The sequence below is a fragment of the Vanessa atalanta genome, chromosome 17, assembly GCF_905147765.1.
Source record: "Vanessa atalanta chromosome 17, ilVanAtal1.2, whole genome shotgun sequence".
Lineage (NCBI taxonomy): Eukaryota > Metazoa > Arthropoda > Insecta > Lepidoptera > Nymphalidae > Vanessa > Vanessa atalanta.
The window spans coordinates 6,490,145-6,506,936 of NC_061887.1; the positions used below are offsets into that span (position 1 = coordinate 6,490,145).

Here is a 16,792-nt window from a genome sequence, read left to right on the forward strand (position 1 = left end):
GGCAACGCGGCTCCATTTATTTTAGAAAGTATGTTTATTTGTTATTTTATAAATAGTATTATTTTTTTAAAAATTCACATATTTCAAGTTATTTATTGTTATATTGAAGTCTAAATCTCTAATCACTTTCTTATGAATAATCTCAATTGTCGTTTTATACTTTTTTATGACTTAAATGAATCAACCAATACTTAATCATTGCAAGCAAAAAAAGGTTTAACTGTCTGTCTTACACGTGTAAGAAATAAAAAAACAACACGTTAGCGTCTCGTATGTATAAACCAGTCCTGAAATTATTAAGGTGAATAAACTCAACACACAGCGTATGTTTAGGTACTTGAAAAAAAAAAAAAAAAAGAGCTCAATCTTTACAGATTCCGACAAAACTTCGCTCGAACCGGAGTCAATGGAAGGATCGGAGACATTTTGGCCAAGATTTCATTCATCCAGTTCAAAAGGAATTTATATTCCCCTAAGTTTCCATCTTTCTGGTACATATGGAGGAGGCTCTGGCACTGGTGTCTATAGTAGCGGTTATATGGGTATGCCTGAAGCCTATGGCAATCTAGGTAAAGCGGTTCTAGCTGGCACGAGTTACAAATCACCAGGAGGATATTCTGGCTTAAGGCTATTCGGCAGCAGTAGCAGGCCTGTTTGGAGTGGTTGGGGTAATGGAAAATGGGGTCATTACGGAAAAGGATAAAATGATTTTTTTTATAAATCATCATTACAATTATGCATTTCAATTTTAAATAGTTTTAGTTGTTTGTGGTTGAAATTCAAATAAGTTTTTTTTACCACTATGTCGTAATGTAAAGATCTTTAACACCATCGTTAATTTGTTTTTAATGAGTCAGTAGATGACGTTAGTGAGAAAAATTGTGTAATCAGTGTCAACTATTTATATTATATTGATGTTTATCAAAGGGAATTCCGATCATTATCTAAATATTTATTATTAATACGAATATTAATAAAATTTGACTTTCATGCATAGTATTCACGATCCCTATGAACAAATTCAGTGTAAAATAATGAATGCCATAGTTCGCTGATTTAGTTTTTCATGTACGCTGATAAGTATTATATAAGCATTAATAGTATTAAACTCATTTAAGGGACAACCTATAATTGATGTAAGTTCCGAAATGTATAAAACAATTAATTTATTAAATCAATGTCAAGTTTATATGAATAAATTATCAACATATAAAAAATATAACGCAATTACTTTCTTGTATTCTTTTTATTTTTAAATCCTCGTTATTCTTTCTATATTGCTTGATTAACGTAAATGGAAGTAACCCAAAAATATTGGTATTTATAGTTGCACCCGTTTTTACAAGCCCATTTGCTAGATGCAAAACTAATATTATAAAAGGTAGTCTCCAGAACTAATATTAATAGCCAGTATTTAATAAACTATAATATTTTAAAACTATTTATTTTTTATTTTATTTCAATGTTAATTCGGATGTGTATGGATATATTGTTTGTGTGATGTATAGTTTGTTTACTGTTAATTATAATGCAAACGTACATGAGAATCTTGTAGGTAATCATAATAATAAAACACGTTATATGAGAATATCCGGTTTATTTTGTTATTAAAGACGGATTAATTAAAGGACAACGCTAACGTCAGATAATCAGATCAATAAAAATAAATTAATTTTCCGATTACTTTTCTAAAAGAAAACACAACCTAACCTGAATGTTGGATGGGCTTTCAACAAATCGCGACCAAAAAGACACTGTTTATTTATCGAATTTTAAATAGTGCGTAACTTACCAATTTTTCATAAGCGAGTTAGAATAATGTTGAATCGATATCATAATGATATGAATGAGTGTCGGAGATAATATACTTTTAATTTCTTAAGTATTAAGAACTTACGGCACTAACGTTGATTATGATAATGTATTATAAGAATTGTAAGCAAATTATTATCAGCTTCGTAATGATTTTAGTACGTATTCATTTATTGTTTTTGATTCTAATACACAAACGACTGATTGTCGCCCGCTGCTTCGCTCGCGTTTTGGGGTTGTTAGTCAGGTGTTAGGTATAAAAAAGCAGCCTATATTTCCTTGATCATCATCATCATCCATATTTGCGGTCATCCATCCATATTTCATCAAATTCTGGTCAGGGGTTTGGTCGTGAAAGCGTAACAGAGATACAAACCGACAAAGCTACTTTCGTATTTATAATATTAGTATAATTATTCCGTTGAGTAGTTCCGTCCTTAGGAGAGGGTCAGGACGGGCCGTATTGGCTACATTAAAATATTTTTTATAAATAATAAATAAAAAGTGCCTAACGCGGCTATAGAAGTTTACACTTTAAAACTATTGTTCACTTTCAAAATTTTCAAACATTTGTGTGATGTCATTCTGAATGATTTTAACGACGAAAGCGATTTTCAAGGAAGCTTAACCAACTGCGAACGATGTTATAGAATGGACAAATATGTGCTCAAACACATTGTGCAAGCCCTATTCCTTTTTCCTGTGAGAAAAACCTGACCTTAGGTCCGCAGTCTTCAGATCTAGCCCCTAATCCACGGACGTAATCCTTAGGTTTATTAATTCATTATTTCTCATCGTTTATCATAACAAGCTAAACTTTACATTACCTACATATACATTACTCTGGCACAGGGAACAATTCAATTAAAATAATCTTCAAGTATTCACATGCACTAGATAACAAAAGGATACTTTATTTATTGTGATTATATTTCAATAGAATGCAGATTCTATTACCTTGTCAGTTAACTGTCAAGCATAATAGCAGAACATCCTGAACAAAACAAATTTATAGCCCCGTGAGAAAATGTAAGCGTTATTTGAGAGCGATGGTGACAACGTGGTTGATATTTTTTATGCTACCTATTCTGGTATCATGCGCTGGGGAGGGCAATATACACTTAATGGAAGAAGATGTTGCTGCAGCAATAAAAAGTTGCAATCACATCCACGATAAAGAATATTCCAAAGACAGCGGCAAACGACAGAGGCGATTTGACGTAGATAGTTACAACTACCAGATACCGCGCATAGACGCTAATACAAAGGAAGATATAAACCCGTATGTTCATACACGACGGAACACTAACACTCTGGCCAAGATGCACGTTTCAAACGGTTCGGTTTACGATTATACGGGATATGGAGCTGGAAATGAAGAAGAGAAGTTTGTTAATTCTATTCCACGTCCAGTTATAAGAAATAAATATAAAAATAATGGTAACCATAGCAACGCACATAACGATCGAGTAAAGAGGAATGAAATGCTAATAAATAAAAACGACAATGATCAGGTAATTATTTAAAAGATACCTTTTAAATATTACTAGAATATAGTTAAGGTTACTATAATAAACTTATCTAAGTAAATGCATATCATCTAATTAACACATCGGGTGTTATATATTATGCCTTAATTTCGTATAGTTTCTAAGTTCTAATAAAACGCGTACATCTTATCCGATGATGCGAGTTCAAACCACGGCAAGCACCACTGAATTTTCATGTGCTTAATTTGTCTTATAATTCATCTCGAGCTCGTTGGTGAAGGAAAACATCGTAAGTAATCCTGCATGTGTCTAATTTCAACAAAATTCTGCCACATGTGAATCCACCAACCTGCAAAGGAGCGGCGTGATGAAATATGCTCCTAACCATTTCCTCAAAGGCAGAGGAGGCCTTAGCCCAACAATGGGAAATTTACTGGCTGTTACTATTATTATTATATTGTGCAACATATATGTGCTGCGTAAATAGCTAGTCTCTAAATAAAAGTGACCTTGGCAGAAATCGTTCAAAACGACATCATCACTTTCACAATTATTTTTCCCTTGTATAATTAAAAAGCAATGTCTCATAAATGAACTTTTTGTTTTTCAGTGCCTCAGCCAATGTGTTTTTGCCAATTTGGAAATGGTAAGATATTTTTTTACGTAAACGTTACATCATAGCTAACGTATACTTAGTCACAAATATGGTTTTTTCTTATGTAGATTCAAAGGGTATCCCCCGTGAAGCGGAAATGTGGAACAAAGTACAAACTTCAGTGACTTCTCAACAGTCACGTGCAATACTACAGAATCAAATTCGAGCTTGTTTTCAAGAATTACAATCTGGTAAAATATTAATTAATCAATTCTACTAAAACTGCTAAAACTTCCTATGCATTTATATATTAATTTATATTTGAAACATACGGATATTATCTGTTTATTTCGGGCCAGGCCGGAATTAATATGTCAAGAACCTTAGGCAATGTACGTTTAGGAGCCCATTTACCCTTTTCTAACTTCTTTAAATAGATTGTTAATACCAATTTAATTTTATTCATAATTAAGATTAAAAAGGTGTACCATCACCATATTCAAATAGGAAAAATATTTCATTAATAATTAATTATAATTTAATTATTTGTTTGCCTCTAGTCTCTAGTACACTAACTTTTAGATAATCTGGGCCTGAATAACACAACCATCAGCCGACAGCCACACATAAATATACATAATCTGTACATCATATGATCACATGATTATCCTTGTCTAATAATAGCATATTATGTGGAAACTCAATTAAAGGGTAGTTCATTTAATTTGTAGGAACGCAAGCTTATATAACTATCATGTCTGCCACATGACTGACGAAAACTGATGTGGTTCAATAGTAATATATCTGATTAATTTTATATGAATATTTTTTAAGTAATAATCCCGATTATTTAGAAATCGATAGTATAAAAATAGATGTGGGGCTAATATTAATAAATAATATGAGACTAATCAATATAATAATTACAGAGAGTCATCTAATATTTTATTCCTGCATGTCAGCTTAATTTAGTCTATTAGTTATTATTACTGCTTAGGTGATAAATTGAAACGATTTACGATCTCGAAAATTATTTACTTTAGTTGTATTTAATATCATTCCAACTCCTTGTGATTGCCACTTCTAGAATATTCTTTGCTCTGAGAGTTTTACTACATACACATCTTGTTCAATTTATAAAAATAGAGGAAAACAATTGTAGCTATTGCACAATATTTAATAATATTCACAAAGATGACAAGCCTTTTGTGATTTAACCAATCGGGTACTTCATATAACATAATCTTTAATAAATTGCATACGTGCTGAATAAACATAATTTAGGAACCATTTGTGAATTACCTCGTACTAAAATGTCGGATATGGTCACCAGAACGAATTTAAAAAGTACCGCAATAAAACGAAGTAATTAAATATGCAATCTGAAATGTATAATGGCTTTTATATTAGCTGAAGTATACCTACTGTCATTATGGTAACCTCTATATCATAAATTTCTGATACTTTCCAGAGTCCGAAGACAATGGATGTTCTTATTCTAACAAATTAGAACGCTGTCTGATGCTTCGATTTGCCGACAGGAAAGTAAATGCGACCCAAAATCAGCAATCGGCAACGAACTCAAGCTTTAACAGGTTTATATACCTTAAATAAAATAATACATTAAGTACGTACAAAATGTACAAAAGAAAAGTCAAATAACAGCCCATTTATGTTCCACGGATGGGCTAAGGCCTCTTCTCTTTTGAAGAAGGTTTGGGGCTTAGTCCACTATACATACTATTTCAATGAGGGCTTGTGCATAAATAAACATGTTATCATTTTTCCAGGCACGCGTAAATTTCCTCGCTATGTTTTCCGTCGACGTCGATGACGAAATGTATTATTACAGCAGATTTATCACAAATAACTAGATTAAAATCTACGTGTTCTTTCTACGAAACCATCTTAGGTCTCGTTTTACGTACTGAGCACATTTTTTTTTTTAATTTCAGGAAATGAATTATTGTAGCAGAGTTGTATCAAACATTAAACGAACTGTACTTCACTGCATTGATTCTATTGATATTTCTAAACTTTGGTGTTCAAGAAACATTTAGATACCTATTGTAATTATTATAAATGTTTGTAGAAATCACGGATTCCACTTGCAGTTATAAGAAAGATATTTATGTGCATAAGAATGTATTAATTATTAGAATAGATTATATAGAAGCAAAACAGAATAAAGTCTATAATTCGTAGTCTATAGTATTATATTCTATCAATATGTTCCTTACAAAAATTCGCCCACGTTGTTTTCAAAATTTTGTCATTTATTTCGAATTTTATTTTCTTAAATACAGAATAACAGGATATCCCGGATATGAGAATGGTTGAGGAAAATATATTACTGGCTCATCCAAGTTAACATTTTTCAACTCATGTGGATACACCTGTTTAGGTAACGGGTGTTTCTTCCAAAGTGGTATGGATTTAGGAGTCTGTAAAATAATAAATTTTATTTGACAGATAATATTTTTTTAAATAGTGCATCTATTAATACCAAATCACATTATTAGCTTAGCAGGTAGGTCCAGCCTGGGTGTGCAAGTTAAAAAAAAATCCTTACTTTTTTAATAATGATAAGTAAAATAAAAAAAAATTGTGTAGGACTATTAGTAGTGGGGCCAAACATTAGATTGTGACCAACTTATAAAAAATATTTTAGTGAAAAGTTTTCCCAGTTGACTGGATATTTCAAAATATACATACATGTACTTAAAGATCACACTCAAAATATATTTTTTTAGATAAGAATTATGTATATTTAAGCATGTAATATTAAAACCTTTCATAACTACATATAGGACTCAACTACTGTTTGGCTATACCAACCAGCCCTAAGAATATAATTATTAATGTATATATCAACTTAAAAACACTTCGAAACTTACTGGCATAGCAGCATACATCATTAAACAGAACAGTGAAATGATGTAAGGAGTATAATAAAACATTTGACGTATTTAACAAATTTTATTTTTGTTATTACAATGGATTTCAGTTCTGTAATTACAAATGTAATTAAAAATGTCATTAAGAAATGTAATAAGAAAATTTAATAAAAATTAAATTTATTACATTGTTTAGTGTACTGCAGGGGCCAGAACTGTTAGTACCAATGTATTAAATTGTATTGGATTTCTACTGCCTCTAGCTTTTGGTTTAGACTGGATATGTTTTGACCACCTACAAACATGTAACAATGATTCTTGCTCTGAAATTGTGAGACGTTCCTAGAAATGACATAAATTACTTAATTATTAAAAATGAAATAATTGTTGAATATACAGAGTATGTACATCCAGGATTTAAAAAATAGTATATTCATATTTTAAATCAGTCCACACATAAATAAATATCATTCATAATAGCTAAAAAAATATTTTTATTTTTTAAGGTTCAAGTTTTATTATAACTTCTATTTTTAAATTAGAAGATACTTTGAATAATTACTGTAATTGTGTATTATATATACTTACAATCAATGGATATAGTGCATGGTATGCTGCAATATCTGTTATGGTTAGGTAGTTTCCAGTTAAATATGAACTATTCTTGAGCGTACTATTAATACCCTGGAAAGATAATCAATATAACAAACTGTAAGTTCATTTGTGGTACAACTAAAGCAATTAAGGATATGTTAAGAAATTACCTGTAAAAAGTTCTTAGCAAAAGTAGGATTTGTAACAGCTTGATTAATGTAAACAGCTAAATGTTCAAGCCATTGATAACTTAAAAGTTTTTCCTCTAGGCTCATAGTGACACCACTCTTTTCTGCTAATCTCAATAATATACTAGCAAAGCCTTCTACATTTTCTTTATCTAGTACAGTAGTTAATACCTGCAATGGTGTACAAATTATAAAAATATACGTATTTAACTATCCTTTACGAATAAAAGAATAAAAATATTCATATACTTTGTCAGTATTGTAGCACAATGGCCCGACAGGTATATTAAGGTACTTTCCAACAAACTTTACCACATCCATTTTTAAATAATTTAGTTTTTATTTATAATAAATATTGTTTAGTTTTCCGTAATGTTTATAACCTATTTACTATTTCTCTTATTCAAAGCCAAAGAAATTAAATGTCAATGTTGTATGTTATCGATTATCATTGAAATCGATTCGATTTTCTTATTATTGCAATAAACAAAAATTATCAAATTGCATAATTTGCTAGAATGTACATAATCTGCACTGGGCATTGATCAAAAGTACAACAAAAACTAATTCGTTAGTAACTTTTTATCCACGTAAAATAACAATAATAATAAAATAAAACTGTTAAAAATAATAGAGTTGAAGCAAAAAAACAATGATGATACACATATCGTGTAAAATTGAGAACTATTAAATAAAAATTTCTTTGATTGAGAATTGAGAAGGTCAAATTCTCTATCAACAAGTCTAAAAGTTTTTACTATCTTATCGATAAACATATCGCTTATATAATCTTCATTCAACAAACTTCATCAAATCCGTGTTGACACTTGAAACTTGACACTGACGTTTGACAGTGTCAAGGCTATCGGTTTTCTGTTCTCTCGGTGATATTTCTGCAACAGAATACTAACTAAATAAAATTAGAAAGAAATAAATACTCATGAAATTTTGAGTATTCCGAGGCCCTCTTAAAACTAGGACGTATATAATAGGAGGTGATAGTTTTAAATATAAAGAAACAACAATATATTGTGATACAATATACATAGATGAATAATAGAAACCATTGTATCTACTAAACGATAAACAGTCGTTAACATATCCTAAATGGACAAAAATAGACCTTAATCTGGTTTTATTCAATTCGAATAACTTTTGATTTAGTCTTCATGTTGACTTTATGCCATAATTACTTTGGAGTGACATCTAATAACAAAAATAACAAAGATGATGGTCAAACTTTTAGTAAAAGAAAATTTGCCTTTGGATTATTTATTCTATTTCTTGTCAGCGTGTTATGGGTTGTTTCATCAGAGCTGACAAAGGTAGTGTTGTTTACTAGTAATTTGTTTCACTTATTGGTCTTCTAACTGACATTAACCAGTTTATTTTTATTTCAGTACATATATATAGAAAAGAAACTTGAAAGACCATTTTTAGTGACATACGTAAGGAGTTCATTGTTATTTGTGTATCTTGTAGTATTATGTTTCACTCCACCAACAAGAGATCCCTGTCAGCCTGCGGATTACACTGTAAGTAAATGTTATATTTATATATGTTTACATAGTGAGGTCTTTATAAATTACTGCAAGGCTCTAAATCAGTATTAAAAAACAAATAATTTAAACCATACAGTAAAATCAAAATAGATTTTTAATTACATTACACCCTTTTTTTTATTTTTATAAAAATTTAATATGATGTTTACCCTAGTGCCACTAATGTATTGTAATGTTTTTAGCAACTATTAGAGCCAACTGCAGAGACAGATGATGAAAGCTTTTACACAGAATCTAACAACAGCCTGGTATACAATTTTTTTTTAAATATATTTAATTTTTTTTTTTCTTTAACAATTGCTATTTAAATAAGTATTAAGGAACTACAGACAGATATTTTTTTCCCCTATGCGGTAATGAATATATGTACTCTTATTCAATAATTACTCTATATCAATAATTATTAGCTAAAGATCAAGTAACCTTACTATTATATAATTTTATGTATAGAAGATACATATTTCACCTCATAATACATAATAGTGCTGTAATAAATACATATTATTTTAGGGTGATTCAACTTTTGTTCCTGTACGAGCAGGAGAAACTACAGACAGTGATGACGCAACACCGAGAGCTGTACGATTCAATAAAGTAGCAGAAGTAAGTTATATTTATCATTTACAAAGATTAAAAGTGAATGGATGATCAGTTCTATTAAATAAAAAATCTATGGCAAAAAAAATATTCCAAATTTAAACAATAACTAGGACAGCAGTTCTCATAAAAGATAAAATGGATTATATTTATTCTATTTTATCTCCCCTAATCAATAAATTTTGTTTGATAAAGCTACTTACACAAGTTATGTAAATATATTTAATCATTAATAATATTCAAACAATTATCTGGGAATAGTTATGTTTAATTTTATAATAAAGGAAACAAATACCTCCTGTCTTTCTACAGATACAATATTATGTTATTAAAATTATTCAAACTAAAGTATGCTGTTGTGTACTAGACTCAATATTAAGAAATATGTGAGGGTACCATAATTCAGAAAGTTAATCTCATTAATCACTCAATAAGATATAATTATAGTTCTTGATAAAACAATACAAGCCTGAAAATGAACAACATTGTCGTTGTATTGTTGTACAAAAGGCAGATTACAAAGAATCAATTAGACTTTTTTTTGTGTATTTCCTGTTCAAATGCATGGCAACTATTTAGAAGAATCATTAAATGAATTCTTCAAAATAAAAATATATTTTAATTAAGTGGTCTTACAAATGGTCTTGAAATTACTTCTTATGAGATTAAATTAAATGTATGGATCTGTTCAATCATGAAGTTGCATGTTAAATTATTTTCGCCTTGTACTACTGTGAGTAACGCTCGTGCTGTCCATCTTAGATGCGTATCATGAGAAAGGCAAATACGAATTAAATTATACGATTTTCGTAGTTTTTAAGTTTTACGTTTATGATTTAACATGGTGGGACGCTTCTTCCAGAAAACAGGTCTATAAGGCTATATAAAATTCATTTTATAAATTTAATTCTAATGATAATTCAACAGTAAAATGAAATAAACACGTTGAGACTTTCATCCTCTTAAGCATTAGATACAAATGACTACAAGAATACAGATTCGCCAGCATAATTTGGTCAATATACGACTGCAAAAATACAGTCGACCAGAAAGTATTGCCTTTTTTTATAAGGTTAATACTTATCACTGTTAAATGTCAAACACAAACCGCCTCTATTAAAATGTTGCAACGAGGTGTCTTTAATGTCAAGGATGTTGAACATTACAAAATTTTCAGAATTATCACTATGCCTTACTAAACGATGTAGGGTTACACAATGTTTTATCTTCTTCTTACGAATTTCAAATCACTTACGTCAGAAAGAGACAAATCTGGACGTAAATATTTTGGTTGATATTATCTTTACTAATTCATTTGAAATGATTTACAAATTGATAAAAAAAAATCCCAATCATGGAGAACTATCCTTTTCGCTTTAAGTCGTAAAATATAAAAAAACACCTAATTTTTTTTAAAGCTTAGCTTCCTACCAAATAAAACATAAAAGCTCCCAACTCATAATAGCAAAACATATAACAAATATACGTATAATTCTGGCTGGCTACTCACGTTTCAAACCGAAAACAGAAAAAGAATTGTGGCTTGGCTGTATCCTACAGGATAATTGATGAATTTGTGGTATCTACACAAAGTCCTACCAGTAAAAACAGGCCCGTCTTAAGCATAACCAACCTCATGCAAGAATAGTTCTGGTTATCTTACCTCACCCCAGAAAAATATTTTTAAGGCATTTGACATACATCAGTGATCACTCCCTTAGGCGCCCAGGATTTTTGCAACCCCATCAACCTGGATCAAGAAGTTTATGTAGTGATATTGGATATTTGTTGTTAAGGTGCGTGTAATGTCAGCGGCGATGGCAGGGGAAGCGTTGTTGGCGCGCCTGTCGTGGTCTGCTTCCATTCGCGCCACAGAGTACGCGCAGCGTCGAGCCGCAGCTGCTGCTACAAGACGACATCTTAAACTAGCTCTTGTTTTTTGTGTACCTGTGAGTATGATTATTATATGCAAACGCGAATGTCGGCGAGAATACGGAATACAAATTGTATATTATGTACACTCTCCATTCGGTCATTTATTTCTGATGGGTTGGCGTTCCGATAGGAAAGGAATGAGATCAAAGAAGCAAGAGAGCGTAAACAATGCTATTAAAACCCAGGACCTCGTTATTTGCAGCCATCTACGCTAGCGACAAGACGAACGGCTGATACTCAATTTGTATATGTTTGTCTTTGCGTCAGTTGTGTGATTATACATTGTTTTAATAAACCACGTAAATTCGCATTATAAACACGTGTAATTACATTAGGACTACGTAATTTTACTCTTTTCTCAGAGAAAATTGTTGAATTTATATATTTTTATTTTTATAATTATTACGCGACCTCTGATATATAGGAACAATAGTTTTAATACAATATTGAAGTTATTAAACCAGTTTTGTTATCGGTAAAACCCCAACAACAATCAGTTACATAATTATAATTTAGTAGCTAATTACGACATTGTACTTCGTTAATGAAGCACATGGTTAATAATATATTTTGTTTATACGAAATATTTATTTACATTGCACGCGACGTAAAGAGAGGTGATACGTGTTTATCTGTGTGTTTACGTTTAACTGTATAATATATAACAGCTTAATATCGTTTACTATGAGGAAACGGGAAAATTCCTACTCTTTATGTATTGAATAAATAAGACATGAGTTGTTTGCCTGTAATGACAATTGTGTGACAAGCGTGGGAGTGAGACAAAGAGAGAGCTCTCTTTGTCTCACTCCCACGGTCTTACACATAATTAGTAATTAAAACTCGTAACCCACCAAAGATATACATGTACAATAAGGTCTTGTCGCTAAGTAACGATATCTTTCATTTAATCCTGCAATCTAACAATTATCGTTATAAGCAAAACCGCGATTCGCATTGATCTTCTTTCTTGTTTTTCGTATCTGAAATGTATTTGTCAGTATGTAAATGTCCAAAACCTAATTAATATGACTATATTTTGCGTACTGGACTGAACTTATAGAAAAAAAGCAGACCGATACAGTATTAAAAGTGCTAAATTATAATGATATAATTTATCTCGTACTCAGGCTACGTATAGAGAAAAACCGGTATGTAAAAAATATATTAACTCCTTCAAACGTGTGTTGATGGATCAATATCCATCAAAACACATTGGAAGGGTGCGATGGAATCGACTCATTTTACTTTTGCCCACCTGTGGGATATTTATAAAGTTATTAAATTATTTTAAATATTTCTCTCGTTTTAGTGGTTTATCGCCAACTATTTATACCGCCTCAGTTTACTTCACTCATCCTCATGTTCAGCGACTCTGTACACATCGACGACTGCAGCGTTCGCACTATCGTTTGGAGCGCTTTTCGCTCAAGTACCATCCGATAGATTTTCTCTCTCAAAATGTGTCGCTGTCCTGCTCACTACAGCGGGCCTTGTAAGTATTAGAAGGAATAAAGTATATGTTTCAATAGGTTATCGTCCGTCTTACCTTCTTTTATTATTTTAGGTAATTTTGGGTGTATCAGAGAGTCATCAAAGTAATTGGATAGCTGTTTTAGCAGCTATAGGATCTGCTTTCTGTTACTCTTTACATCTCATGCTATTTCGACAAGAATTGAGGAAAGGGGATGGAATTAACTCCTTTTTACTAGTTGGTAAGTTCATCACAAATATATCTTTAATTACTCATTGATTAATTATTATCAAATATATATAACGCATCTAAATAATAACACGGAGTCTAAAAAAATATTTTGATGTAGGTGTAGTGGGTTGCGCCTGCGGCTGTCTAGCATGGGCGATCGGTGGCGTGTTGGCTGTCAGTGGTGTTGAACGTGCCGAACTGCCGTCTCCAAGACTTTGGAGCTGGTTACTATTAGATGCTGCACTGGGACCGCTGCTGCTGGAATCTTTATGGCTGTGGTGAATTTGTAGCTTGAATTTCAAAGTAACAATAAATATTGAGTCCCATTTTTATCAAATCCTAACATTATCAAATTCTATAGGTTGTTCCACAGTTTTAAACCAGAATAAGCTATATTAAAGCTACCTAGTAATAGTATTAAAAAAAAAAGAATTAATCGAATAATATATTACATATTATACAAACCCATCAGCAAAAGCATTATAAAGCTACATTGCGCCTACCCTAAATAAATGTCAATGTGATAGTAATGAGGATCGTGACAGGGGCCGCTGCCTGACGTCGTCGGCGACGGCGACGGCGACGCTGGCGCTGACGCTGCCGCTGTGCGCGTGCGCGGAGGCGTGGCGCGACGGCGGCAGCGCGTGGCGCACGGCGGCGGCGCTGCTGGCGGGCGCGGGCTGGCTCGTGGCCGCGCTGCCCGCGCCCGCCGCGCTCGCCGGCCTCGCCGCCCGCCTGCGCGCCGCCGACTCGTTCGCGTGAGTCCCTCTACGTCTTACCTTAATTATATCTATCTATCTATATATATATCGTACCTTTGATAATTTATGTTGTATTTTTTAGCGTAAATTTTTTTTGTTTTTTTAAATTGCTGTAGAATTGTAACAAAAATAAAACTGAGCTATATAACCTTTTTAGTTGTAGTAAAAAAATATTATATTTTCGTCAATTAATTTAAAAAAATGTTTTCAATTTAGTCCTTTAGAATTGAGCAATTTTTTTACAACAAACATTATTTTGTACATTTTGATAAAGCTATCTATATAGAGTGTCGTACTACATAATGGACTAAAACTCACGAACCAACTTTATAATCATGGTGTGCATGAAACATCATATTACTTACTGTGAAAATACAGTTGCCACTTAATTTTTTGACGCTATCTTTGACTTTCGTCTTCTTCTTTACCTTGACTTGACTGCTAGCTGACCATATTAATATCGAATAAGAAAGCAGACGAAGTGCAGTTGCGTACTGAAAACTTGTCTGAATCAATTATTTTTCGGTCAAACATAAATTTTATTACTTATATATTCAGTACTTATATCTATGAGCTGACAAGAATTACGAAAATGACTATAAGTAGCATATTATAAAAAAAAGACGCTGATATTATTAAGATCATTTGTTATTCCTTAAAAATCTCTGCATATATATATTCATCCCATAAACTGAAATTTAATGACAAAATTAAATTATAAATCTGCCAATCATAACCAATAGCTGAAACAGGTTTTGTTTTACAATTCGACGTATGCGCTATACATATAATAAAGATCAACCTTAATAATCTCTTTATAAGTCGGAATACACCAGTCCGCATACATTAAAAAAAATCAGAATTACCTTTCTCAATAAGATAATCTCTTGATGCTATATTTAGTTTGACTCATCAGTCTTTAATCTGGTACGGCCTTTTATGTAGTTAAGCAAAAAAGGCACACAATACAAATGAATAAAACACTTGACTCTTTAATTTGAATGAGACGAACACGTGTATCTTAACAGATGATTGTGGTTGTGAAGTCTGGCAATAACTACTGAATTTTCATGTGAAGGAAAATACCGTGAGGAAACCTACATGTGTCTAAGGAAAATTCAAATAAATTGAAGCAACGCGACCGAATAAACTCCAAACTTAACCCAGCTGTGTGATATTTATAGGCCTCTGCTATTCATTAATTTATGTTTTTTAATATTACAGAGCAATAAGGAATATATCAGAATTAGACGAACAATCAGAGGCCCTGATGTCGTCAGAAGAACCGACGTAACCCCCATCGAGTGCGCGTTATGGAGTTGCTTCGAGTGTGAACAGCACAGAGTTTGTTGTGTGAACACCTTTCGTTATTACTAGTCTAATATGTGTATAGAATATAAAGAGTACCAAGATATCCTTAATTTTCAACAATGTGACACCAATATTATTAAATACTTCAAGAAGTATTGTTTTCTATTAAGAACATTTTTCCAATCAAAGGTGATGATTTATAATTAAAAGTCGCCGCATTTTCAAATGACACGTAATATAAACAAACCAGAATATCCTTTATATTTTCTTTATTATATTATTAACGATCTTGAAAGATTTTATATATTGATTTTGATTTTATTATTGATAGAATCGTCATAAGATTTTATGGCATATGTACCATATGGCGCAGGCGTTCACTTGGTAATCATTTAATATGTTCCTATTAAGCGAGTATGGTCTACAGTTCCGAATACCCTGTAATCTTTCCTTACTGTTTGATGACGTCATTCATATAAACATATGAATTATCCGTATACTAATATCGAAAAAAAGGTTTTATATTTATATGACTGTAACTCTAATTTAGTCTATGGTATTTGTTAATCTCCGATATCGTATACGTTTCGTGTCATCGGAAAGTGTGACAACTTAATTATAAATCTTATATATACACTAAATAATCATTCCACTATTTGTATAGTCCTTTCCGTTACGATACGTATTCATATATTATAGATATTCTTGTTTTATATTCGTTTTCTTTTTAGGTACTGATAATTAGGTAAATTTTATTAAAAATCTCGTTTTATATATTTTTGTTCCGAATATAAATAAAAATAAGAACTCATACAAGTTTCGCCTATACGACAATATTTAATTTTCAGGTCACTTCCGTGCCTTTTATCTCTAAAATTAACTTGTAAATTAACTAACTGTATAATATCATGATCAATTTTATTTTGTTTTAATAATAATCAGTATTTATTAGTATGAATATATCGTGCATTTGTCATGTATTTAATGATTTCCAAAAAAAAAAATCTTAGATGTATAAAGTACTAAGTTTTTTGATGATACATCCCACCCTTTAATACCTTATCTCGCTATTCACTCCGTACAAAATTTTTATTAAATGTTTTGACGAAAATATATGCCATGTTAAACATAAAGGACGTTTCGTGTAATTTTGGGAACTAAGAGCTAAAACTGTGTTATTTATTAAGTAATAAGAGTATATTAGTATATTTATTTGTCTATATTTATTTAGAAATTTTAGTTATTTGCAAATAAATACTTTATTAGATTTATTTCCTTGAACATAAAATAAAAATTATGCACAAAATTCTATGTTTACATCACGATACTATTACACTATTTATTT

The 16,792-nt window shown here is 31.3% G+C and overlaps 4 protein-coding genes across 5 annotated transcripts; 3 read left to right on the plus strand and 1 right to left on the minus strand.

The window, feature by feature from the left end:
- The first annotated feature begins 406 nt into the window (after positions 1-406).
- On the plus strand, positions 407-703 carry LOC125070579. The gene has a single exon (XM_047680497.1). The coding sequence runs from the start codon at positions 407-409 to the stop codon at positions 701-703; it is 297 nt and encodes a 98-aa protein (XP_047536453.1).
- Positions 704-2,794: 2,091 nt separating this feature from the next.
- Positions 2,795-6,344, plus strand: LOC125070393. Of its 2 annotated transcripts, XM_047680245.1 has the most exons (6): positions 2,795-3,326; positions 3,913-3,948; positions 4,022-4,148; positions 5,369-5,492; positions 5,688-5,737; positions 5,853-6,344. In XM_047680245.1, the coding sequence occupies exons 1-5, from the start codon at positions 2,862-2,864 to the stop codon at positions 5,695-5,697; spliced, it is 762 nt and encodes a 253-aa protein (XP_047536201.1). In that variant the 5' UTR covers positions 2,795-2,861; the 3' UTR covers positions 5,698-5,737; positions 5,853-6,344. The 2 variants fall into 2 exon arrangements, with proteins under 2 accessions (XP_047536201.1, XP_047536202.1); XM_047680246.1 differs by lacking the exon at positions 5,688-5,737.
- A 532-nt stretch (positions 6,345-6,876) lies between these two features.
- LOC125070459 lies at positions 6,877-7,997 on the minus strand. The gene is made up of 4 exons (XM_047680344.1): positions 7,826-7,997; positions 7,559-7,747; positions 7,383-7,478; positions 6,877-7,136 (listed from the first exon to the last, which is right to left on the minus strand). Exons 1-4 carry the CDS (start codon positions 7,895-7,897, stop codon positions 6,987-6,989), a joined length of 507 nt encoding a protein of 168 aa, XP_047536300.1. The 5' UTR covers positions 7,898-7,997; the 3' UTR covers positions 6,877-6,986.
- A 436-nt stretch (positions 7,998-8,433) lies between these two features.
- Positions 8,434-16,438, plus strand: LOC125070550 (solute carrier family 35 member F5). The gene is made up of 10 exons (XM_047680455.1): positions 8,434-8,901; positions 8,977-9,111; positions 9,321-9,386; positions 9,649-9,741; positions 11,532-11,684; positions 12,983-13,165; positions 13,238-13,385; positions 13,494-13,653; positions 13,921-14,133; positions 15,361-16,438. Exons 1-10 carry the CDS (start codon positions 8,746-8,748, stop codon positions 15,428-15,430), a joined length of 1,377 nt encoding a protein of 458 aa, XP_047536411.1. The 5' UTR covers positions 8,434-8,745; the 3' UTR covers positions 15,431-16,438.
- Positions 16,439-16,792: the final 354 nt, after the last annotated feature.